Genomic DNA, 25,186 nt, shown 5'->3' with positions numbered 1-25,186 from the left:
AGAGAAAACTGGAAAACAAGTTGAAAACCGGGTGATCTGACAAGTGTGGAAATTCACAGCAAGCATGTGCCTGTGCTGCAAATATGATCTGGGAGAGAGCCAGGAGCCTGGATCAACATTTCCAGGAAGCAACAGGTGGTGAAGGCAGTGGCATGACTGCTCCCATGGAAGGTTAGTCACGAATGTTCAGCATCAGCTGGGCGCGGTGGCTCACGCCTGTAATCCCAGCACTTTGGGAGGCCGAGCCAGGTGGATCACTTGAGGTCAGGAGTTCAAGACCAGCCTGGCCAACGTGGTGAAACCCCAACTGTACTAAAAATACAAATATTAGCCGGGCTTGGTGGCAGGTGCCTGTAATCCCAGCTACTCAGGAGGCTGAGGAGGAGAATCGCTTGAACCCAGGAGGCAGAGGTTGCAATGAGCTGAGATCATGCCACTGTACTCCAGCTTGGGCAACAGAGCGAGACTCCATCTCAAAAAAAAAAAGAACATTCCGCAACTTAGAGGTTTTCCTTTGCATGATATGATGTTTACGGGAGAAGTGGCTCTGCAGCCTCGGTGGCCTTTCTTCCAGCTGAAGATGCCCACAGGAGGTGTCAGTGCAGGTATAACCACCTGTGGGTCAGAAGAAAATGCCTTTGCAAGTAAATCTCCTCCTGGATGAAAAGGCCCATCTGTGTTCCAGGCAAGGACAGTGGCCGCTTCTGCGTTTCTGTGGCCAAGTATCCGGCGTGCGGGTGTGGCTGGGCTCACCATGCTGTGCGGGCTACACCTGCTGCAGGAGAAGTGTGTTTGTGCTCGAAGAAGACAATGTGGGTGTTGGCCCGGCGTTTTTAGGTTGGACTACAATAGTGAGAGCTGCAAATTGGATGATTCTTGGAGCTATTTAATGAAGGTCAAATTTTCTTTTGTTTTATTTAATCTCTCCCAGACTTCTGAACTCTTGCCATGTTGAATTTTTAGTTCTTCAAGGTTATTTGGCCTTATTCTTGACTTACATGTTTTTCTGCCCTAGCTCTACCACATTATCTTTTTTTTTTTTTTTTTTTTGAGAAGGAGTTTCACTCTGCTGCCCAGGCTGGAGTGCAATGGCACGATCTCGGCTCACTGCAGCCTCTGCCTCCTGGGTTCAAGTGATTCTCCTGCCTCAGCCTCCCGAGTAGCTGGGATTACAGGCGTGCACCACCACACCTGGCTAATTTTTGTATTTTCAGTAGAGACAGGGTTTTACCATGTTGGTCAGTCTGGTCTTGAACTCCTGACCTCAAGTGATCCCCCAACTCGTCCTCCCTCTCAAAGTGCTGGGATTACAGGTGTGAGCCACCATGCCTGGCCCACATTATCTATTTCTAAGCCTTTAATATTTTTCATTTACCTACTACTGCTCACTCTACCTTTTATTCTCAGGGAGGGTGTATTTCTTCCCAGCTTTATTTTATTTCTTCTCTAAATCTCAGAATTATTGCACCTTGTTGATGTTCACATTACTGTATTCAGTTCATTTTATTATTATTATTATTATTATATTTGAGACAGGGTCACCCTGTCACCTAGGCTGGAGCGTAGTGACACAGTCATAGCTCACTGCAGCCTCCACTTCCTGGGCTCAAGCAATCCTCCTATCTCAGCCTCCCAAATAGCTAAGACCACAGAAATGCACCACCACCCCCAGCTTCTTTTTCTTTTTCAAAAAAACAGCTTTATTGAAGTATAATTCACATACGATGCAATTCGCCCTCTCATATGTACAATTCGGTGGTTTTTAGTAGATTCATGGTGTTGTGCGACCATCACCACAACCTAATTTTACATTTTCATCACCCCAAAAAGTAACCCTGCATCCATTTAGCAGTCATATCCTCTCTCTCCTAAACCCATGGCAGCCACTCATCTGCTTTCTGTGTCTACAGATCTCCCTATGCCACACATTTCATATAAAGGGGATCACGTAGTTCGTGGCCTTTTGGGACTGGCTTCTTTCACTAAACATCATACAGCTTTATTTCCATTTTCAGTGTTTTCCCTTTTTTTGTTTTCAAGTATTTAGTGGCTACCTAGTCTCAGATTTTAAATTTAGTTTTTCATTTCTCTTCTTTCTATAATCTATTTTTCATCATCTACATTCTGTGCTTGAATCAGCACCTCTTAGAAACCTACGGATGAGCTGTTAGCTCTCTAGGGACAAGAGCGCGGTCTGGAACCCCCTTCCCTGCTGCAGATGTGACCCAACCCCCTCCCTCTGCAAACGTGACCCATTCCCCTCCCTCCCATCTGTGACATCTGGTGCATTTGGTGCTGTCATTTCACAAATAAAAGCTGATCAGCTGGTGGTCGGTTTCAGTTCTGGTATCTTTCCCCAGCTCTCTTGTTTCATAGCCTCTTCCCATTATTTAAACTCTGCTCTATTACAGCATTCTTAATAGTTATTGCAGACCTTCATTTCCATTTTGTTGTCTGCAACTCATTGTTGAAGTGCCGTTTGTTGCTTCTGAACAGCCCAGAGACACTTGAACTTGAATGCGTGTGACTCTTCTTGTGGGTCCAGATCGTCACTCACTGACTGTCCTCACATTCACAGCTGTTCTCAGGACAAGCACTGTCTTTCCCTTTTTCGCATGTCCCTGTTTACGTGAATCAGCTCATTTAATCCTCACAACAGCCCTGTGCTGTGGTATGACCATCATATCACAGCATTTTCGTTTTCTTTTTTTTTTTTTGAGACAGGGTCTCGTTCTGTCCCCCAGGCCGGAGTGCAGTGGCACGATCTCGGCTATCTGCAACCTCTGCCTCCCGGGTTCAATTTACCTGCCTCAGCCTCCCGAGTAGCTGGGACTACAGGCACCTGCCACCACACCTGGCTAATTTTTGTATTTTTAGTAGAGACAGGGTTTTGCCATGTTGGCCAAGCTGGTCTTGAACTCCCAACCTCAAGTGATCTGCCCACCTCCGCCTCTCAAAGTCCTGGGATTACAGGCGTGAGCCACTGCGCCAGCCAGCATTTCCATTATCTAGACAAGGGAACTGAGGTCAAGCATTGAAGTGAAAGTCACCTAGGTTGCTTTTCTTCTTTTTTAACTTATTTATTTGTTTCAACCCTTAGCCCAGATCCTAACCTTCGGTAAGTACTCGGTAAGCATTTAGCTTGCTGGGTGCGTGAATGAGCAAATGAGCAAATGAATGACAGAGATAGCACCTGGTGGGCTGTTCGCTGATGTGCCGGATGTGCCAGATGTGTTGGGTGTGCTGGGTGTCGTCTCTCAGAGACTCATTTCTACAGTCTTTTTGAAGGCTTGTGCTAGTAAACCCTAATTCAAGAGGTTTCTTAGAGGTGGGAGGTGAGGGTCTCTGAAGTGTGTGGACTCCTGGACTCTCCCTATGTTAGCATTCTGGAATGTAGCATTTAGCAGTGGGGCATTTATTAACGCGGAATACAGAAGATAAGAAGCCAGGCCAGGCGCGGTGGCTTATGCCTGTAATCCCAGCACTTTGGGAGGCCGAGGTGGGCGGATCATGAGGTCAGGCGATCGAGACCATCCTGGCTAACACGGTGAAACCCCGTCTCTACTAAAAATACAAAAATTAGCCAGGCATGGTGGTGGGTGCCTGTAGTCCCAGCTACTCGGGAGGCTGAGGCAGGAGAATGGCGTGAACCCGGGAGGCGGAGCTTGCAGTGATCTGAGGGATCACTGTACTCCAGCCTGGGCCACAGAGCAAGACTCTGTCTCAGAAAAAAAAAAAAAAAAAGCCAAAACAGGGGAATGTGGTCACTCGGGGGATGCTTGTCATTCCCATTTGACTGTGATGGCAGCTGTGTAGCCATTACTGGGAGAGAGAGGGAAGCTGGGTATAGAAGGTACCTGTTTAGAAGCAGGGGTGGGGAAGCGGGAGGGAGGGAGAGAGAGAGAGAGAGTATGCGTGCGCACACTCTAAAATTTTGTTTTCTGTCTGGGTGTGGTGGCTCATGCCTTTAATCCCAGCACTTTGGAAGACAGAGGCAGGCGGATCACTTGAGGTCAGGAGTTCGAGACCAGCCTGTCCAGCATGGCAAAACCCCGTCTCTACTAAAAACACAAAAGTTAGCCAGGCATGGTGGTGCACACCTGTAATTCCAGCTACTCAGGAGGCTGAGGCAGGAGAATTCCTTGAACCCGGGAGGCGGAGGTTGCAGTGAGCTGAGATCGCGCCACTACACTCCAGCCTGGGCAACAGAGCGAGACTCTGTCTCAAAAAAAAAAAAAAATTTTTTTTTTGGTTAAGCAGAAGATCAAATTAAACAGGCAAGGTGCCTACCCTTTGTTTCTTTCACTTTATTCCATAAATCCATGTCATATTTTATTATTTGGGACGTCTTTTTTTTTTTTTTTTTTTTTGAGACAAAGTCTCACTCTGTCGCCCAGGCTGGAGTGCAATGGTGCGATCTCGGCTGACTGCAACGTCTGCCTCCTGGGTTCAAGCAATTCTCCTGCCTCAACCTCCTGAGTAGCTGGGATTACAGGCATGTGCCACCACACCCGGTTAATTTTTGTATTTTTAGTAGAGACGGGATTTCGCCATGTTGGCCAGGCTGGTCTCAAACTCCTGAGCTCAACTGATCCTCCCGTCTTGGCCTCCCCAAGTGCTGGGATTATAGGCGTGAGCTACCGCACCTGGCCTGGGACTTCATTTGTTAAGAAGAGGTTAAGTTTCACCAGCAGCCATTTGTAGTAGGAACTTGCGATTTATCATCAAATATTGGGACAACCAGAACAAATCAGTTCTTATGATTATTTATTGTACATATGAGTAGGAAGGACTTACACCCCTCCGGAGAGCATTTTAATGTTAACACGTGAAAAATACTCTCTTTTATACCAAAACTTTTGTTCTTCTTACGCAGAAAGAATAGATAATTATAAAATATATCTATAACTCCATAGGCTTTGGCTATTTGGTAGATTAAGAGTACTTTTTATCTTTATTTTTCTTATTGGCTGATTACAGTTTAGTTTAAATAACTCTCATGCCGCTTGGTCATTTCCAACCTAGTCGTGAGGAAGAATTCGATGCAAAGTGAAAGACGTTTTTGGAATGTTTCTGAACCAGCCCAAGCTGATTGCCTCTTTTCTGTTTATTGTTTTAAGTCATAAGTGACGTAAGCTTCTAGGCATTTGTTATGCTATGTGGCTGGCCCCAAAGTCATGTCTTAAAACATTCTTTCCTTCCTGATTATTCTTCTCTTTCTTGTTTTTCTTTTCTTCTTTTTCTTTCCTTCTCTTTTTTTTTTTTTTTTTTTTTTGAGACCAAGTTTCACTCTTGTTGCCCAGGCTGAAGTGCAATGGCATGATCTCAGCTCACTGCAACCTCCACCTCTCAAGTTTAAGCGATTCTCCTGCCTCAGCCTCCCAAGTAGCTGGGATTTACAGGCGTGTGCCGCCACACCTGGCTTGTTTTTCTTTTTTTCTTTTTTTTTTGAGACACGGTCTCACTCTCTTGCCCAGGCTGGAGTGCAGTGGTGCAGTCACAGCTCACTGCAGCCTCGACCTCCCGGGCTCAAGTGATCTTCCCATCTTAGCCTCCTGGGTAGCTGGGACCACAGGTGCCACCACACTCAGCTGATTTTTAAATTTTTTATAGAGATGGGATCTTGCTATGTTGTCCAGGCTGGTCTCAAACTCCTGGGCTCAAGTGATCCTCCTGCCACGGCCTCTGAGAGTGCCAGGGTCACAGCTGTGACCCCCGTGCCTCGCTGTTGTTCTCTTTCTGTTGAGTTGGCAGTCAGATCCTTGATTCTTGGTGGCTGAGGGTATCTCAGTCCAAGGCAAGAATCCCACAGAAAGAGACCAGGACAAATGAAGCCAGAAATGGGCCTCGCCCATCACTCTTTTCCAGAATGGGCTTTGTCAGTCACTCTTCCTATACTTGGGTCACCAAACCTGATCACCAGTATGTGCAAAGTGCAGTTTTAGTTTTCAAAGAAGTGACACTATACTTAAGAATACTTAAGAACGTTAACTGCGTTAACCTCCTCCACACACGCAGCCATAGACAAATTCCCCCGTCAGAAAGGAGCCCATTAGGAAACGCCCACCCCTCTCTGTAGCCTTTGTAAAATTAAGCAGATAAAAGGCATCGCTGTTGTTGAGGTTTAAAATCAATGGATAACCAGGAAAGAGTATAAGAAATCATATTAATTATTTTCCTGTTTACACTATACTTAAATCATTTAGCTGCCTTTTTTTTTTTTTTTTTTTTTTGGGACCTTCTGCAAAAGAGCCATTCTAATGAACTTGGACCCCAGGGTCCATGTGTGTGGTTATTCATTAAATCATGTCACCTGCAGAGTCTCCTGACTTAAGACTTTCGCTGGGCTTGAACTCAGTAACTTGTCCTGATGTATTTTTCAGGCATTTGTGATCAGGCAGCTGAGCTCTGCCTTAGCTGTCAGGATGATAACCCTTCTGGTTCTGACAAAGGGTTTCACTTTAAATTTAGCTTTCCATATTGAAGCATAAATAAAAAGATAATTTATTTCCCGATTTTGTTTGTTTTGGACACGGAGGTGTGTTTGACCTTTGTAACACTAGTAGGATCATGTTGTCACTACCGGTTGGTCATTCAGCGCTTCCTAAAGAAAAACTCAAGTCAGAAACAAATCAGGAGCAATTATTGATTTAACAGTTTTGCAAATGCTTTTGTACATAGAAGGCGCATGAAAAAGATTCCAGTGATAGGCAGATCAAACACCGCGTCGATAATCACAGCTAATGTCGAGTGCTTGCTGCGTGCCAGGCAGTTGCAGAGGCTGTGTGCATGTTGATCATTTAAGCCTCACATGCGAGCCGTGGGGTAAGCCCTGCTCCTGCCCTCGCCTTAGAGAAGAGGAAACTGAGAGGCAGCGATGAAGCAGCTCACTTAGATCACGGGATTAGGGGGCGGACCTGGACCCGGCTCCGAGGCCCCCTCCAGCCGCCAGGCCCTCGCCCATCATGCTTGGTTGCTTGTAATGGGAGCCTTGCCTCTCTCCAGCAGTTTGTGGGGAGTAGGTTTCCCGTTTCCACCGTTATTTCCTGACTCCCGTGCCTCCCAACTTCCCACCCGCTGTGGCTGGCATTTCCACCAGCGCCCTGGCTTGTCCTACGCCTCATGCCTCCTATGCAGCTCTTCCTCCTTCTCCTGCCCCCCTGCTGCCGGTGGCCCCAGGATGGAGGCTTCCCAGGATGGCCCACACAGTGCCCTGCACAGGTGCTGTGGCCCAGCCCTGGCCATTCCCTGCACACATTCTCTGCTCCAGCCACACTGAGCTCCAAGCCATCCTTTAGCTATGCCTGCTGCAGGCCACCTCTGTAGAGGGCCTTTCCTGACCTGTTCTAGTAACCCCTCTGCCTGGTGTCAGCCACCCCCGCCCCTGGCCTGGTTTGCTATTGCCGGGCTGACCTCGCCCCATCTTTCAGTTCTCCCTGTGGAGGGTGCTGATCCGTCTGTCTTCATCTGCTTGTGAAGCAATAACAGAACAGCATAGGCTGGGTAATCGATACAGCACGAGAATTTATGTCCTCATGCTTCAGGAGGCTGGGAAGTCCAAGATCAAGGCACCAGCAGGTTCAGGTGTCTGGGGAGGGCTGCATCTTCTGGAAGGGAGAAGAAAACGGGAGGGCAAGCGAGAGAACCCCTTGCAACAAGCCCCTTTCTGCAGGCGCCTGATCCCATCGCAGGGGAGGAGCCCTCCTGGCCTCGTCACCTCTTAAAGCCCTGCTTCCTTAAGACTCACTCCACAACGCCTGAACTTTGGAGGGGACACATTTGAGCCACAGCCCCTTCCTTCCCGAGGCTTCTCAAGATGCCCCCTCCTGTGCTTCCTGGAGCACCCGTCCTTCCTTATCCTGGGACTTGGCATGCCTGACCATGGGCATACCTGCTTGTCCTGTTGGCCCCTCTTTAGGTAACAGGCTCCACAAGGGTCACAATCTCTGCCAAAATAGTCACACATCGTCCCTGCACCCATCAGTGTGTAGTAAACAGGAAGTGCTTAATAAATGTTTGATGAATAAGAGTGACTCAGTAATCCCAGTACAAAAAAGCAACAGCAGACGTTGGGGATGTGCTTGAGGCACGTGCCTGGCTTGTGAACAGAGGCTGCCGCTGCCGCTCCGTGCTACTGCGGGGTGCCCCCTGCTCCGTGCTCCCCGTGGACGGCCGTGCTGAGCGCTGTGAATGTGCTGGCTGTCCCGTCATGCTCCAGCTCTTCAGGCCTCCCTGCTCAGCCTCTCTCGGCTTCAGTTGCCATGCACTTCCAGGAGAGGCCATCTTGACTTTCTCTTGCAGTCCCGGAGCCACACAGGGAGCAGGTGCGCAGTCACCTGGGCGAGGGCCCCTTCCTGGGTTTGAGAGGCAGCCTGGTTCATGCTCCTAGGGCAGCCCTTGTGCATGGGGAGCTGTAGCCTCAGGCAGGGGTGCCCTGAGCCAACAGCACCTGGCAGGGCCAGCCAAGACATAATGGAAAACCTCACCCTTCAGCCGCAACTTTTCTTACCTCCTACCAAAAAAATGTCCTTTCTCTCTCAGTGTGTGGGGACTGCGGTCTCCAGAGTGGCCATCCACAGTCACACTGGCTGTCAGTGGCTCCTGTCACCACCCTGCCACCTGGTGACTTGTGGGGCACACTCAGGAGTCATGGGAAGGAGACCCTTAGAGCAGCCCCAGACAGGCCTTCTCGTGTGTACTTCTTTGATTAAGGCGGGAATAAGCCCTGCCAGCTCATCGTCCTCTCTTGAGTCCACATAGGTTGCATTTTTTAACTCTGGCAAAGTGAAATGACAAAGTCAGTCCGGTGTCGCCTGGGACAGGTCTGAGAAATTAGTATAAAGACGCCTTCACTCCTACGTCGTATTCCAGTTCACGTTTCCATTTCAGTGTATACATGTTACAGCCGTGATTGATCCTGTACATAAATTGGGATGTGGGTTTTTGTTGGAGAAAAAAATGCACAAAAGTTAAGGACCTAAGTAAGAGTGAAAGATTTCCACTGGACCGGGTGCGGTGGCTCACACCTGCAATCCCAGCACTTTGGGAGGCCAAGATGGGCGGATCACTTGAGCCTAGGAGTTCGAGGCCAGCCTGGCCAACACAGTGAGACCCAATCTCAAAAAAAGAAAGAAAGAAAGAAATAGCCAGACATAGTGGCGGACGTCTGTAGTCCCAGCTACTCAGGAGGCTGAGGCTATAGGAGGTGGAGGCTGTAGGGAGCCATGGTTGCACCACTGCACTCCAGCCTGGGCAACAGAGCAAGACCCTATCTCTAAAGGAAAAACAAAACAAAACATGAAGAGTTTCTTGGGGCCAGTTGGCATCTAAAAATATCTAAGTCTTTTGATTCTCAGCTATGACCTGGCTACGCTCTAGGATGTCTTTACGTGTTTCCAGGACTCTTGGCAAATTCTCGAACAGTTGACTTAAAAAGATAAGCCATGTAGTATTTTTACAAGGAGAGAGGGAGGTGAAGCGATGAGATGGGGCCATACTTATAAAATGATTTAGGATTATTGATGAAGTAGTCCCTAGGTTTCTGATGAATTAATTTTAAAGCGCTGACCAAATATGTACCCAGTGTAAGAAGCCAGAGTCGATCAGTGTTGTAGACATGTCACCTCTCGATGGCATCTTTCCGTGCCATACCCTTCATGACCTGAAGCTGGAGCTTAAATCCTTTAAGAAGGGTCCCTGCGACCGGGTGCAGTGGCTCACACCTGTCATCTTTGGGAGGCCAAGGTGGGCAGATCACTTGAGGTTAGGAGTTCTAGACCAGTCTGGCCAACATGGAGAAACCCTGTCTGTACTAAAAATACAAAAATTAGCCAGGCGTGGTGGTAATCCCAGCTGCTCAGGAGGTTGAGTCTGGAGAATTGCTTGAACCCAGGAGGTGAAGGCTGCAGTGAGCTGAGATCGCACCATTGCACTCCATCCTGGGTGACAGACTGAGACTCCATCTCAATTAAAAAAAAAAGAAGGGAGCCTGCTTTGTTCATGATTTTATTCTCGGTGTGTGGCATACACCAGGCCTGAAATAAATGTTATTTAAATGTTAAATTACATTGTCCCTCCTTCCGATACATTTGCCATCTGGTTAAATGCCAGTGAAGTCAAAGGATGGATTTCTTTAAATAAAGTTTGCTTTTTTTTCAAAAATTCCTTGGGCTGTTTCTGGAAAAGCTGCTCCTTTGCCATCTTCCCAGCAGATTCCCAGGGCAGGATCCACCCACCTGTTCACAGCTCCTTCCAGTGCAGCGTGGGTCCGGGTGTTAGCTCAGCCTCGAAGGAGAATTGTAAAGATACAGGTTAAGTGTCCTTTTGACCACCTTTTTTTTTTTTTTGTATATGGGGGATTTTGTGAGACAATAAAATGCATGTGGACCTCAGTTTAACAAAAGCTGAATGTTCCTGGGGTGAGTGTTTGAATCCAACAGGAAATAGATGCTCAACAGCTCTGAGTCTGGGGAGGTTTTAATGGCCTGTTTGTCCACGGTAGGGTCTTGTTTTTTGGGATAGTTTTGCAGCCTCTGACACAGGTAAGATGGTCAATACCGGAGGCTGTCATGACATCTAGACTGACCGTTATGAAGGCACTCACTGGACTGGTATCCACAGATGGAAATAAACCCAAGCAGTGTCTAGGGTCAACCAATCTGCTTTGCTGCCTTCACAGGGAGGTCCTGGGACCCTTTTATGGAGGCACTTTTTAATGCTTATTTTAACCCTGAAGGTAAAACATGATACATGCAGCCATTACTCCAAGAAAACGTAACGTGGGTGACTGGTGTGTCTCAGGGGCCTACCGTCTCCCTGAGGCCGCACCTCTCCGGAGAGATCGTGGACGTCCATCATAAACTATGACCTATTCACATTTTCACTTTACTCTCAACTTTCCAGGAGTGAGTCCTCCCCAGAGAGCAAGACGGAGCTGCGTTTCAACAGACGGTGCTTTCAATCTGTGCTGATTGTAACTTTTATCCATCATAGGTTTGAAGACATACCTGATATCGGGTCAGAGAGCCAAGGAGTCTCGCTGCAGCTGTGCAGAGGCCTTGCTTTCTGGCTTTGAGGTCATTGACGGCTCACAGGTGTCCTCAGGCCCTAGGGGACAGGGGACAGCGTCATCAGGGAATGTCAGTGACTTGGCGCAGACTGTCAAATCCTTTGATAACCTTAAGGTTAGTTTTTTTTTTTTTTTTTCCTACTTCTAAAACTTTCTATTAATTCTGCAGTAGAGCACGTGAAATAATAAGCAGCCTCCAGGTCTGAGGCAAACAACTTGGAATGACCTTCGATTTGGTTTTCACGATTTTAATATTTAGTCTAAAGTTAGTAGCATTCTGCATTTTTAATATCCTTGCTTTTTGACATATGACGCACCTCCATTGCCTTTCCATTGCATAAGGATGCTTCTCATTTGAATTATTAGTTATTTTCTCTTCCTGGGACCTGTGGTGCCTTTTGGGATTTCTAGAAGCTGGTGATAAATGACAGTAAAGGTGGCTCTCCTTGGCACCTTGGGTGGAGAGCTAGTTGATAATCTGATTTCAGAGACCACTTTCTCAAATACTTCTACGTCTCTTGAAATCCACTGTTTTATGATTACTTGAAATGATGTTGGTGTGGGTGAATCCTGGGACGCAGCTCACTGAGAGGACAGGCTGCCGAGAACATTGTAGTATTTCATTATTGGAACCAGGATCTCCTGGTAGCCGCCTAGAAGTGCCCGTTTCTGCACTGACCTGTCATCATAAACTACCAAGGAATTGGCGTGGTCGACCTTGGGTGTGTGAAATTGTTTCAGTTTATGAGCTGCTCCTCCACTTTCACATTTGATTTAGTTTCCCCACTGGTACCTTCTGTTTATTTTTATAGTTTAAACATCTACTGTCTCCATTATTAAAATGAGACAGAGAATCAAAACAGCTCTCCTATGCTGCTTTGTGTTCTCAGATAACACAGTGGGGTATGCGTGAGGATGGCGGCCAGTGGTTACGGCTTCACCCAATATGTCCTTGCCTATCCACATCCATTCACAGGTTTGAAAGCCGCTATTGGTATTTACGATGAACAGTCTTCATTATGTGGCAGTCAGCTGTGGTATGCAGATTACTTACTGGGTCAGAATACATAGTGCCTGTCGCCCAGTTACGTGTAACGATTGCTCTTGGGTTCTGTCAACCCCGCTCGTGGATCGTGGTTGTTGGGTGCTTTGTTAGTGTAATGCAGGGCTTCTCGCCTTGGCACCGCTGGCATTTTGGACCAGGTAGTCCTGTGTTGTGGGGCTGTCCTGTGCACTGTCAGATGGCTGGCAGCATCCCTAGCCGCCACCAGCCAGATGCCAGCATACCCACCCGTACCCTACTCCCCAACTGTGCCAACCAAAAATGTCTCCAGACATGGCCCAGTGTCCCCTGGGGGTGCAGAGTCACCCCTGGGTGAAAACCACCAGGACAGTGGTGTTGGACCCTCTCTTCCCTGTACTCTTGGCACATGCGTAAAGCTCATGTATCTGAGATTCCCTGGATGCCTGCAAACTTTAGAGACAGCCACCTTGCCTTGGCTGACGTTTTGCAGGAGTCAGAAAATGGAGCTCTGGGCTCCTAGACAGCGGACCTAGGCAGGGAGGGGCTGGTGTGGGGAGGAATCGGGAATGGTTTTGCTATTTGGGGAAAAATTGTTTCCTCCAGCCTGCAAACTGAGCTGTATTTAAGTAGTGAAAGACAGCCCAAGCCAAAAATAATTTGTTGTGTTTGCCATTTCAGCTTCCACATATGTGTGTTTCTGTCCGTTAGGGGATGCGGTCGCAGAGTTCACCATATCATGTGCTCACGGGTTTAGTGACCACAGTTTTAGCAATGGCGATTCTACACTACACTGTACTCTAGGCATATAGATTTGTTTTGATCGGAATGAGCAAAAACCATTTAGCATATCTTCTTGGCATGTAGAGATTTTCCAAATATTGTTGAAAGTTTCTGAGAATCTTGTAATCTGTAAAGTTGACAGAAGGCCGGGCATGGTGGCTCACGCCTGTAATCCTGGTGCTGTGGACAGCCGAGGTGGGAGGAATGCCTGAGGCTAGGATTTCCAGACCAGCCTGGTCATCGTAGCAAAACATCATCTCTACAAAAAAATTTTAAAAATTAACTGGGCTTGGTGGCCTGTGCTTGCGGTCCCAGCTACTTGGGAGGCTGAGCCAAGAGGATCACTTGAGCCCAGGAATTTAAGGCTGCAGTGAGCTATGATTGTGCCACTGCACTCCAGCTTAGGCCACGGAGTGAGACCTTGTCCTGTCTCCAGAAAAAGGGAGGGGGGCGCTCAGTGGTAAATTCAGGAAACTCGGGATATTCAACACGGAAAGGGCTTCTTTACTGCAGGACTTCTCAGAGCCTTCACTAGGCTAGTAGACAGTAGCTAGGCCTTCAGAGGAGGACGCGGTATATACAGCATTCTCAGGCCTCTTTGAGCATAATTGTTTTTTTTTCAAGGTGCACCTTGCAGGGCTAATGTGGTCACACCTTTTGGGGGAATGGTCATGTAGTAAAAGGAGTTTCATGCCAAGGACCAATACATTAGAGAAAAGGTGTTCAGGAAATGTTCCCTGAAGGAGCATGCATAGATTTTCACTTGTGTCCTGTTCCTGCTGCTGCTCACTTGCGATACTCATGGCTTCTCTTTCTCCTGAACTGTCTGCATTCACTGTTCAGCTCCGCCACGCCTTCCTGTGCCTCCGCAGCTGATAACGCTGTTCCCTCGTCTCCAAATTCTCAGTCCCTTCAGTCTGTCCCCCTTGGCTGTAACATACACGATCTTAAATCTTTGTTTCCTATGCGCCTTCCTGTGAGCTCTTTGCATTCAGAGACTGAGTGTTAAATAACTTAAATATTTCCCAAGTGTTGAGCATGGTGCCTGGCATGTAGTAATTAACAGTTTCTTTTTGGCTTAAGTTTTTAATTCTTTAATTAAACACATGGAGCGATGCAGCTCTGCAGAGCCAGGCGAAGGACTGAAGTCAGAAGCCCGAGCGGAACTGTGTAGAACCAGGGCAGCGCCCACGAAGGGTTTATTTCCTGCCCTTAGCATGTGTGTCCTCTGTGACCTTAAGTCATCTCCCAGGTGATAGCTGGAAAATTCTTATCTAATGTAACATAACCTGTGTACTGTAACAACTTACCAGGAAATGATAGTGATGTCAAAGGCCAAGGCTTTGGTCCTGAAGTCATAGCTCAAAGGGAACCCTTTCTACACCCAAGTGTTGGCTTCTTTTTTTTTTTTTTTAAAGAGATGGGATCTCGCTCTGTTGCCCAGGCTAGAGTACCAGTGGTATGATCTTAGCTCACTGCAGCTGAAAACTCTCGGGCTCAAGTGATCCTCCCAAGTCAACCTGCTGAGTAGCTAGGACCACAGGCATGTGCCACTATGCCTAGCTAATTTTTAAATTTTTTTTTGCTATATTGCCCAGGATGGTTGCAAACTCCTGGGGTCATACCATCCTCCTGCCTTGGCCTCTTAAAATGCTGGGATTACAGGCATGAGCCACTGTGCCTGGCCTTGGGTTCTTGAAATGACCAGCAGTGAGAGGTCCTCACTCGAAGGGCCCTGACATTGCGTAATGTGGGGGACAGATACTGCCCGAGTGAAGGAAGGAGGGGGTCAAGAAGGAAACCAAGGAGTAAGCATTAGACGTGAGGACGCTGCTGTCAGCATCATGGAGGGAGGCAGAGCACGGCGGGCAGGGGCGCAACTTGAAACAAGACCCTTCTCAAAGCCTTGGCTTTGCGACTGTGAAGAAACTGCAGCCAGGTGCGGTGGCTCATGCCTGTAGTCCTAGCCACTCAGACAGCTGAGGCAGGAAGATCGCTTGAGCCCAGGAGTTAGTGGTTGCAGTGGGCTATGATGGTGAGCCACTGCACTCCAACCAGGGTGACAGAATGAGACACTGTCTCTCAAAAAAAAAAAAAAAGAAAAGAAAGAGAAAACATACACTTAATTCCTTTAAGTGAGAGTTTTCCTCATCAGTGCAGTGGTGATGAGGAAGAGACCTCTCAGGATTGCTGGGAGATTAGCCGGAGTGGCGCCTGTGGACGACAGGACTGAGAAGAAGCCTCGCTCACACTCGGCACGCACGCCTTCACTCCACGCAGAGCAGGGACAGTGACCACAGATGGAACCATGGAGGACTGGGAGGGGCCGAGAGATGGTCCCAGCTTGCCTGCAGGAAGTCACTGACTTTCTGGGGAAGGTCCCATCTTCTCCGCGGTTCCGATTCGAGGGAGATTCTCACAGTGATTGTGGCTGAGCATTGCTGTGGGTTGGATGCTCTCGGCCATAACCAAGTCACTTGTATGACACGGGAGCATGTGTGCCTTGGCCTGTTGAATGTGACGTCAGCACTCCAGCGGGCATTTGCTTTCCATTTTCTCATGAACCCTGTGGTGATGAGCGGATCTAGATGCCATATGTCAATAAAAACAGCTTTTCCAATATCTTTATGAAGAAAAAGAAAACCCAACTGGCCTCAGTGGCTCATGCCTGTAATCCCAGCACTTTGGGAGGCCAAGGCAGAGAGATCACCTGAGGTCGGGAATTCAACACCAGCCTGGCCAACATGGTGAAACCCCATCTCTACTAAAAATACAAAAATTAGCCAGGTTTGGTGGCATATGCCTGTAGTCCTAGCTACTCAGGAGTCTGAGGCAGGAGGATCCCTTGAACCTAGGAGGTGAAGGTTGCAGTGAGCCGAGACCACGCCACTACACTTCAGACTGGGCAATAGAGTAAGACTCCATCTCAAAAAGAAAAGAAAACCCAAAATTGAATTACTTGTATCACATTAGTTCTGATCAGGGAACCATTTGAGCTGTGAAAACATCTTAGTTCATCTCTGAAAGGCCTCCCGGGAGCGCACCTGCGTGGCTGGTCTTCCTGAGTTTACCTTCATCTCTTACTCAGAACCCCAAGCTGCTTGGCCGCTGGGTGTTTCTACATGGACCAGTCAGTAATGAAGCTAATGATGTAGATTTACCCATAGGGGAATGATTCAGAGAGGACCTGTCCTGCTTTCAAAAGGTTTCTCCTTCCCCTTTGAGGCCACTCACCTCAGGAACCATCCTTTTGTGACAGTGAATTTTGAAAATGACCCTAAATAAATGATCACTTCTTTTACCTACTTATTTTCTGTGTGTCAAGTCATTATGAATAGGCTCAGTCAGCCCAATTTGAGGAAGTAAGGGGCTTTTCATTCATTATAGAAATTGAAAAAATGATTTTATATTTTATAGACATACATATATAAATATATATATAGCTTAGAAATTAAATGGGTATTTATTATAAGTGGTAGTCTGAATTGATAGTGGTGATGCTTGCACATCCCTGTGAATATGCTAAAAACCCTGGAGTTATATACTTTAAATGGGTGCATTATATGCTCTGCAAATTACATCTTAATAAAGCTGTTGTAAAACTAAAGGGTAGTCTCTGCCAGGTGAGGTGGTCACGCCTGTAATCCCAGCACTTTGGGAGGCCAAGGCAGACGGATCACCTGAGGTCAGGAGTTCGAGACCAGCCTGGCCAACGTGGTGAAACCCCATGTCTACTAAATTAAAAAATTAGCCGGGTGTGGTGGCCAGTGCCTGTAGTCCCAGCTACTTGGGAGACTGAGGCAGGAGAATCTCTTGAACCTGGAGGCGGAGGTTGCAGTGAGCTGAGATCACGTCACTGCCCTCTAGCCTGGGCGACAGAGTGAGATTCCATCTCAAAAAACAAAAACAATAAAAAAAAACCCAAAACATCTCTACAAAAACTATAAAAATTAGCCAGGCATGTTGGTATCCACCTGTAGTTCCAGCTACCTGGGAGGCTGAGGTGGGAGGATTGCTTGAGCCTGGGAGGCAGAGGCTGCAGTGAGCCAAGATGACACCATTGCACTCTAGCCTGGGCGCTAGAATAAGACCCCATCTCAAAAAAGAAAGGTGGGGGCAGGGGAGGAAACGGAACTTCACAGTGGACAAACCAGGCAGATGCCACCTTCACCAAATGATCCAGGTGAGCCTCCCTGCTCACTGCCATCCCGTACCCTAGTGTGGTGTGCTGAGAAGGGCATGTCACCTCTGCAGCATTCTTTCCGCAAACCCCAAACCTCAGTCTGCTCTGAGAAAGCACCAGGCAGGTCCAGATCCGGACATTTGACAAAATGCCTGGCCAGGACTTCAAATGCAGCAGGGCCAGAAAAGACAGGGAAAGACAGAGGAACCCCCATAGGCTGGGGGTGAGCAGGAGGCGTGAGGGCTAAATGCAACGCGGGACCTAGAGGAGACCCCGAACAGCAAAGGGATGTTGGGGAAACTGGGGACATCAGAATAAAGCCTGCAGCTTAGTTAATGGTATCGCGCCAGCATGAGTTGCTTTGGTTTTGATAACTGTGCAGTGGGTATGTACGGAGGATATATGCAGACTCCTTGAACTGTCTTTCCCACTCTCTGCCAGTCTAAAATTATTTCAAAGTAAGAAATTATATGTGTGTGTAGAGAGGGATGGAAACATATGTGCAGAATCATTGAACTGGCATTGCCAGAGAGTGAAATATTGCATTTCCATGAAATTTCCCCAAATGCCAAATATTTTCTTATTTTGACTTCGTGATAGACTGTTTCCACAGCTGGTAACAGTCTTCCTGCCTGCCAGTCTGCTGAGTATATTTTCATCTATTCTTGACTCGGATGGTCATCACCAGCCTGGTTATTGAGCCCAGTGGTCCTTTAGGGCTGAGGGATTGAGTGAGAGGTCCAGGGACTTTTCGGCTCCACCCCCGTGTGGCTCTGAGATTGTGTGTGGGAGTTTTACACGTGTGTGTTCGTGTGGTGCATTGTCTAGTATTCTCAGGCCATTTGCTGTCCTTACTGCTTCGGGGATGTAAGAAAATTTCTTTTTCTGTGATAATTACTGCTTATCTTTTTTTCTAATATTCTACTTCTATTTTTCTCTAATGTTTCGTTAGCAGAAATACTCTATTTTGTACTTATGCCTGTACCTAACCTGTTAGCTTAAACAGCAATGCCAGGGACATAGAGTTAGCCCGGTGGCTCTGCCGCACTGGCGGGCTGCCCCGTTCACCTGGAGATCGTTGGGGCCAGGAGCTCTGCTGCCTGGGCTCGCCACCTCTTTATGCGGTTCCGACCGTACCATGTGGCTGTGGGCCAGTGCCTACTCTGTCTCAGTGTCCTCATCTGTAAAATGGAACCAATCATAGTACCTGCATCGTGGTTGCTTACGAGGGCTAAGTAGATACAAGGAGTTTCAAAGAACACCTCAGGAAATTGTATTTGTGGTTATTGCGGTTGCAATGTCATGACTATTCCTGTTCACCATGTTCAACATCATTTTGAGTCTGGGAGCAAAGGATGCTTCTGATAACACGACATCTTGCAAAACAGTCGTGTTGAGAAGACGAAGCAGGCAAAGCCAGGGCTCTTCTAGTGGTGCATCCTCCTCATTTCTGAGAAAAGAGGTTTCCCCACTCCCTCCCTTGACAGTTTTGAAAAGGGACAGCTGTTGGCTTAGAAATGATTTATCTTGTGATGAGAAATAACCTTGAAGAAAAAACGATTTTATAGCTTTGTGCCATATATTTTGACCAGAATGTAGGGTGCACGTCCTGAAATGTGTTAAAAACAAATGCAAATGTGCCCAAGTGTGTTAGAGAAATAGCTACACTCTTCCCTCTAAAGCCCACGTCCACATGGGGGAAGGAGCAAAGATAATCCGGAAAAACGCAGAGTTTGCTCTTGGGCCTTCTCCAGGGAATCTCAGGTTACCCAGGCAACAGCCAGCAAACTCCTTGGCCCGCCAGGCGCGCTGCTGGGAGGACCTTAGAAGTCTTGAGACTTCCCTTGGTGCCCAAGGGCCCAGGGTGCTGCTTGGAAGAACCAGGAGGACAGGCATAGCTGCTCAGGTCACTCTAGGGGAACAAGGCCCAGGAGAGCAAGGTGCCAGGATTATTCCTGGGTCCTCCTTGTGCCAGGAAAGGGGGCCAGAGCCATATGACGGTGGTCCGGGTCCCAGGGCCCTGGAGTTTGTGGCCGTCTACAGAATGATCATTGCTGCCCTGCAATGTGACTGCAAAGGACGAGATCATACAGTCGAGACTGCAGATATTGCGTGGATGGGGGCCCGACTTGTTCACGGGTAGGACCTTGGCCCATAGACATTCCTAAGTCATAGTAGCTGCTGTCATTATGACACTGCTTTTTCTCTAACGTGCCTGCCCGTGTGGCTCACTGTGAGCCAGCCGCCAGGGTTGTCTCCCAAGGCAGTGAGGTGCTTCCATGCCTGGAGCTTCCTGGAGTCGGAAATACTCTTCCCAGGGAGGGCTTCTCAGCAGGGGTGGAGATGCCTGCAGCTGTGCAGGGGGAGATGCTATTTAGCCGGCTGTGAAACATTTCACAGAGGCATCCATGCTTGGCAAAAAACAGTTTGTGAAATGTCTTAATCCAGATTAAAATTAAGCTAATGAATCGCTCAAGGAAAATTGCTGTGGGGGTTGGGGGGTAGGAGGTCGGGGGAGGGAAACAAACCCACCCACCATTGCGTGGTGGGACCCTCCTGGTGCAGAAGGGGCCTCTAACTACAGCTCAGAAGGGGATGTTGAGATGTGAGAATCTCTCCATTGGGTAGATGGATTTCTGTCTCTCTTTTTTTCTTTTCTTTTCTTTTTTTTTTTGAGACAGAGTTTTGCTCTTTTGCCCAGGCTGGAGTGCAGTGGCACGATCTTGGCTCACTGCAACCTCCACCTCCCAGGTTCAAGCGATTCCCCTGCCTCAGCCTCCCCAGTAGCTGAAACTACAGGCGTGCACCACCACACCAGGCTAATTTTTTGTATTTTAGTAGAGATGGGGTTTCACCATGTTGGCCAGGATGGTCTCAATCTCCTGACCTTGTGATCCACCCGCCTTGGCCTCCCAAAGTGCTGGGATTACAGGCGTGAACCACTGTGCTCGGCTTCTTTTTTCTTTTTTAAAGAGACAGGGTCTTGCTCTGTGACCTAGTCTGCAGTGCAGTGGCGTGACCATGGCTCACTGCAGCCTCTCCCTCCTGGGCTCAAGCGACCCTCCCACTTCAGCCTCCTGAGTAGCTGGGACTACAGGCACACACCACTATGCCCGGCTAATTTCTAAAATTTTTAAAAAGCTTTTGTAGAGATGGGGTCTTGCTGCATTACCCAGGTTGATCTCAAACTCCTGGGCTCAAGCAAGCCACCACACTCAGCTCTAAGATTTCTTTTGTTTCATTTGCTTTAAAGTTTTTATCTAGAAAATTTATCCCCCAAAAGGAAAGTAGCTGAGGAATCTTGCTCTGTTGCCCAGGCTGGAGTGCAGTGGCACGATCTGGGCTCACTGCAACCTCCGCCTCCCAGGTCCAAGCGACTCTCCTGCCTCAGTCTCCCCAGTAGCTGGGATTATAGGCGTGTGCCACCCTGCCCAGCTGATTTTTGTATTTTTAGTAGAGACAGGGTTTCGCCATGTTGACCAGGCTGGTCTTAAACTCCTGACCTCAGGTGATCCACCCACCTCAGCCTCCCAGAGGGCTGGGATTACAGGGATGAGCCACTGCGCCCAGCCAAAATCCGCATTTTCAAAGTGCAGTAAAATGATGGCTGCTGGGTTCGGGTGACACAGGTCCGTGGGACCACGCCACCCAGCGCGGCCTGGAGTCTGCACCTGACTCTCCCCCCACCTCCCATACCCCCACTTCCTGGACAAACCTGCTGGGAATGGAATAGGCAGTGAGCACTGTCCCGGCCCTCAGGAGGCCCGAGCGTGGGTGTCTACAGCTGGCCATGTGACCCAGACAGCCCCTTCCTTCTGCACACACAGCCTCGTTTGCCGTTTGTGGGCAGCTCTGCAAGACCTCGCTTCTGTATCAGAACTTCTTATCACCGCAGGGTGTAGGCCTCGGCCTCTGTTCAAGGGGATGTAAGCAAAGCACTGAGTTCCCCACCTGTGGAGACCGCTGCCCCAGGCTCACCAGAGATAAGCCTCATCCCATTGGGCATGCCCGGGCTGCACCAGCCTTCCAGCCCCTCTGAGGGAAGCCCTTGCGGAGGGCATGGAGCCCCGCTGTCCTCAGTGTGCCGTCTGGTGCCAAGTTGGTTTGACTGTCACGGTGGCATATTCATGGCTCTAAATGCATAGAAAATCTCATAAAGCCAGTGTGCCAGGGGGGGCACTGAAGAAGCAGGCGGCCTCGTCTTAAAGCACAGCAGGGTTGGCCGCGCACGGTGGCTCACGCCTGTAATCCCAGCACTTTGGGAGGCCAAGGCAGGCAGATCACTTGAGGCCAGGAGTTTGAGACCAGCCTGACCAAAGAGGTGAAACCCCATCTCTACTGAAAATACAAAAATTAGCCAGGCGTGGTGGTGGGCGCCTGTAATCCCAGCTACTCAGGAAGCTGAGGCAGCAGAATTGCTTGAACCCAGGATGTGGAGTTTGCAGTGAGCCAAGATCACCCCACTGCACTCCAGCCTAGGTGACAGAGTGAGACTCAGTCCCCCCAAAAAAACAAAAAAACAAAAAAAAGAAAAGCACAGCAGATGAACTTGAGGCAAGAAAAATACCTGAAACAGACTGATGCCAGGAGATTTCTGTGACTGAATGGCTACAGAAGAATAGATACCAAGGGCTGTTCTGTCTGTAATCAAGGACACTGAATTACCAGATGAACTGTTTAATGACCAGACAGCATAGTTAACAGAAGTTTTCATATTCACTACCAGCATTTACTGAGCACGCACTTGCACTTCAGGCTTTGGCTGAGCCAAGGCAGCAAACGCTTCCACACCTCCAGCTTCCTTTCCTGATCTACCAGTTGGGCCCTGAAATGCCTGGTGTGCCCCATCAAGCACCAAGCCCCCCAGAGAGTTCCCTCAGTCATCTTTTAGGCACGGGTATCAGGCACGCCTACTTTATTCTTCTCTTGGTATTAGATTTTTTTACATTTAATAAGATCAGTGGTCTCATTGGCAAATATATATATATGTATATATTTATACATATATATATATTTTGAGACTGGGTTTGCTCTGTCACCCACGCTGGAGTGCAGTGGCACAATCACAGTTCACTGCAGCCTTGACTTCCTGGGCTCAAGCAGTCCTCCTGCCTCAGCCTCCCGAGTAGCTAGGGCCACAGGCACATGCCATCACGGTCAGCTTATTTGTTTTAGTTTTGGTAGAGACAAGGTCTCCCTATGTTGCCCAGGCTGGTCTTGAACCTCTGGCCTCAAGCGATCCTCCCGCTTTGGCCTCCCAAAGTTCTGGGATTACAGGTGTGAGCCAGCACACCAGCAAAAATGTTTAGAAGTTTAACTCTGCCAGTCAATACCAAGAGATGCTTTCAAATAGACTCACTGTATGTTATTGACAACTAGAACATTTTACCTCTGTTGATAATGTCAGTTTTTAAAGAGCTGTAAGCAAATGTTATCTGGATGCCATTATTTGCTCAGATATGTTAAGTAATGATTTTGCTAGCTGTTTGGCATGTATATTTTCATTTTTTGAATGCATACAAATGTTCAAATTTAGCTTGTATGTTACATCAGATTCCCAAACTATACAACCCTGTAGAATCTTTGTTTCTTTTATTTAATATAGTACCGGCCTGCAGTTTAACTTAAAATACAACCTGGGTCATATCTTTGCCCTTAGGTAGTGACATTTATTTTAAATTTCCAAAATAATATCTGGCCTCCCATAATTTATTTCAATGTTTTACAGTTCTTGCTGCAAGGAGATTGCTTTTGAGTCCAAAAAAAAAATCTTTCTTGCCACGGTTTGTCTTCTTCGTTGGAAGCTGTTAGTTGCTTTCTTAGACAGTTCCTAGGTTACTGGGTCACATTAATAATAAGTTTATTAAGGGTATACTGTATGCCAGGAACTGTGCTAGGCTATATATATACTTATTTCATTTAATTATTATTTTTTTAAGACAGGGTCTTTCTCTTTTGCCCCAGGCTGGAGTGCAGTGGCACCATCAAAGCTCACTGCAGCCTTGACCTCCCGGACTCAAGCAGCCCTCCCACCTCAGCCCCACAAGTAGCTGGGACTACAGGCACACGCCACCAGGCCAGGCTAATTTTTATACTTTTTGTTGAGGCAGGGTTTTGCCGTGTTACCCAGGCTGGCCTCCAATTCCTGGACTCAAGCCATCCTCCCACCCCAGCTTCCCAAAGTGCTGGGATTACAGATGTGAGCCACCACACCCGGCCAGTTTCATTTAATTCTTAGCAACATATCTTCACTCTTGGTTTATAGATGAGGGAACTGAGGTAAAGTGATTTGAACAGAGTCTCCAAACTAGTAAGTACTTGACTAGGGTTTGAATCCTAGTTTGTGAGAAATAAAGGCTTTGCTCTTTTTAGAGTACCTGTATTAAATCTTGCCTTCTCTTTTCTAGGTCCATTAATTCCTATAAACTTTTAAGTACGCCTAGATCTGGAAATCGTGTACCTCTGATTATTTAGCCCATCTTATGAGACTAGCTCACCATCACACGGAGCTTAAGAACCTTGGATTTGTGTCCTAGCATAGTTGGTGGCCAGTTTATTTACTTAATAACAGCTTTGTTGAGATATAATTCACATACTATAAAGTCGATCTTTTTGGCCAGGCACAGTGGCTCATGATTGTAATCCCAGCAGTTTGGGAGGCCAAGACGGGTGGATCACCTGAGATCAGGAGTTCAAGACCAGCCTGGCCAACATGACGAAACCCCGTTTCTACTAAAAACACAAAAAAAGTAGCCGGGCATGGTGGCAGGCGCCTGTAATCGCAGCTACTCAGGAGGCTGAGGCAGGAGAATCACTTGAACCCAGGAGGTGGAGGTTGCAGTGAGCCAAGATCGTGCCACTGTACTCCAGCCTTGGTGACAAGAGTGAAACTCCATCTCAAAAAAAATTCAAAAATTGATCTTTTTAAAGTGTACATACAGTTCAGTGGTTTTTAGTATATTTAGCAAGGTTGTACAACCATCACCGTGGTCAATTTCAGAACATTTTTATCATCTCAAAGAGAAACCCTGTTGAAATACCACAAACCAGGTGGCTTTTAAACAGCAGAAATGTATTTCTCAGGGTTCTGGAGGCTGGGAAGTCCGAGATCAAGGTCCTGGAAGATTCAGCGTCCAGTGAGGACCTGTTCCTCCTTCACAAATGGTGCCTTCTCCCAGGGTGAAGGGAAGAGGGATTCCTCTGGGCCCTCTTTTATGAGGGCACTAATCCTATTTTGAAGGCTTGTCCTCCATGACCTAATTACCTCCCAAGGCTTTGCCCCCCATGCCGTCCCCTTGGGAATTAGGATTTCAGCATCTGACTTTTGAGGGGACACAAACATTTGAATCGTAGCAAACCTCACACCCCTTAGTAGCCACTCCCCCTTCCTGCTCCCGGTCCCGCCTGGCAGCCATGAATCTGCCTTCTCCCTCCAAGGATTCACCTTTTCTGAATATTTCACATAGACGGGATCACGTAAAAACTGTGCTGTGTCTGGCTTCCCTCCCCGAGCATAATGTTTTCGAGGTTCACCATGCTGTGGCAGGTGTCAGTGCTACCGTCTTTTTCGTGGCTGAGTAATATCCCATTGCTCGAATAGACCACAGTTTGTTGATCCACTGTTCAGTCTGTGAACATTCCCGGTTCCATTTTTTGGGTCCTGTTGCGTTCGTGCCTGGGTTTCTGTGTGTTTCCGTTGTCACTTTGCCTGTTGGCTTTCAGCTCATCCCCGAGTGGTTCTGTGTGCCTTCCCCTTGCTCACCACCGTGCTGCGTGACGGCAGATTGCAACAGCGGACCCGCCTGAATTCAGGGTGGCAGTCGCGGTTTCTGGGTGTGTCCCCACAGTCTGTGTTTTTCTTCTAGACCTGCCCTTCGTGCGGAATCACATTTGCTCCCAAATCTGAAGCTGGCACCAAGGGAGGAGCACCTCAAAACGGCTGCCAAGACGAGCATAAAAACAGCACCAAGGTAACAAGCTCATGGCTGTTGTTCCTGTCAGTTCCTCTCCTGGCGCATCCACCCAAGGTGACATTCCTGTCTTGTCGACTTCTTAGTTCTGAAAGTAACTCCTCTTGGGTAACACCACTCCGCACCTGCGGGTCCTCCGGGTGTTGAAGACCGGCAGGAGC

The 25,186-nt window shown here is 48.0% G+C and overlaps 1 protein-coding gene across 3 annotated transcripts in view; it reads left to right on the top strand.

Moving 5' to 3' along the window:
* Window positions 1-25,186, top strand: part of ADCY9 (adenylate cyclase 9) — a 153,244-nt gene that overhangs the window by 97,295 nt on the left and 30,763 nt on the right. For 2 of the 3 annotated variants that reach the window (XM_063655086.1, XM_063655085.1), the window contains exons 3-4: window positions 10,993-11,183; window positions 24,921-25,082. In XM_063655086.1, coding sequence (XP_063511156.1) covers window positions 10,993-11,183; window positions 24,921-25,082 — 353 coding nt within the window. The remainder of the gene's footprint in view (window positions 1-10,992; window positions 11,184-24,920; window positions 25,083-25,186) is intronic. The other variant, XM_054455750.2, reaches the window with a different exon arrangement.

Source organism: Pongo pygmaeus, chromosome 18 (assembly GCF_028885625.2).
Source record: "Pongo pygmaeus isolate AG05252 chromosome 18, NHGRI_mPonPyg2-v2.0_pri, whole genome shotgun sequence".
In the NCBI taxonomy this organism is placed as follows: Eukaryota; Metazoa; Chordata; class Mammalia; order Primates; family Hominidae; genus Pongo; species Pongo pygmaeus.
Note: the sequence above shows the minus strand (reverse complement) of the source record. Positions and strands in the feature narration are given on the sequence as shown.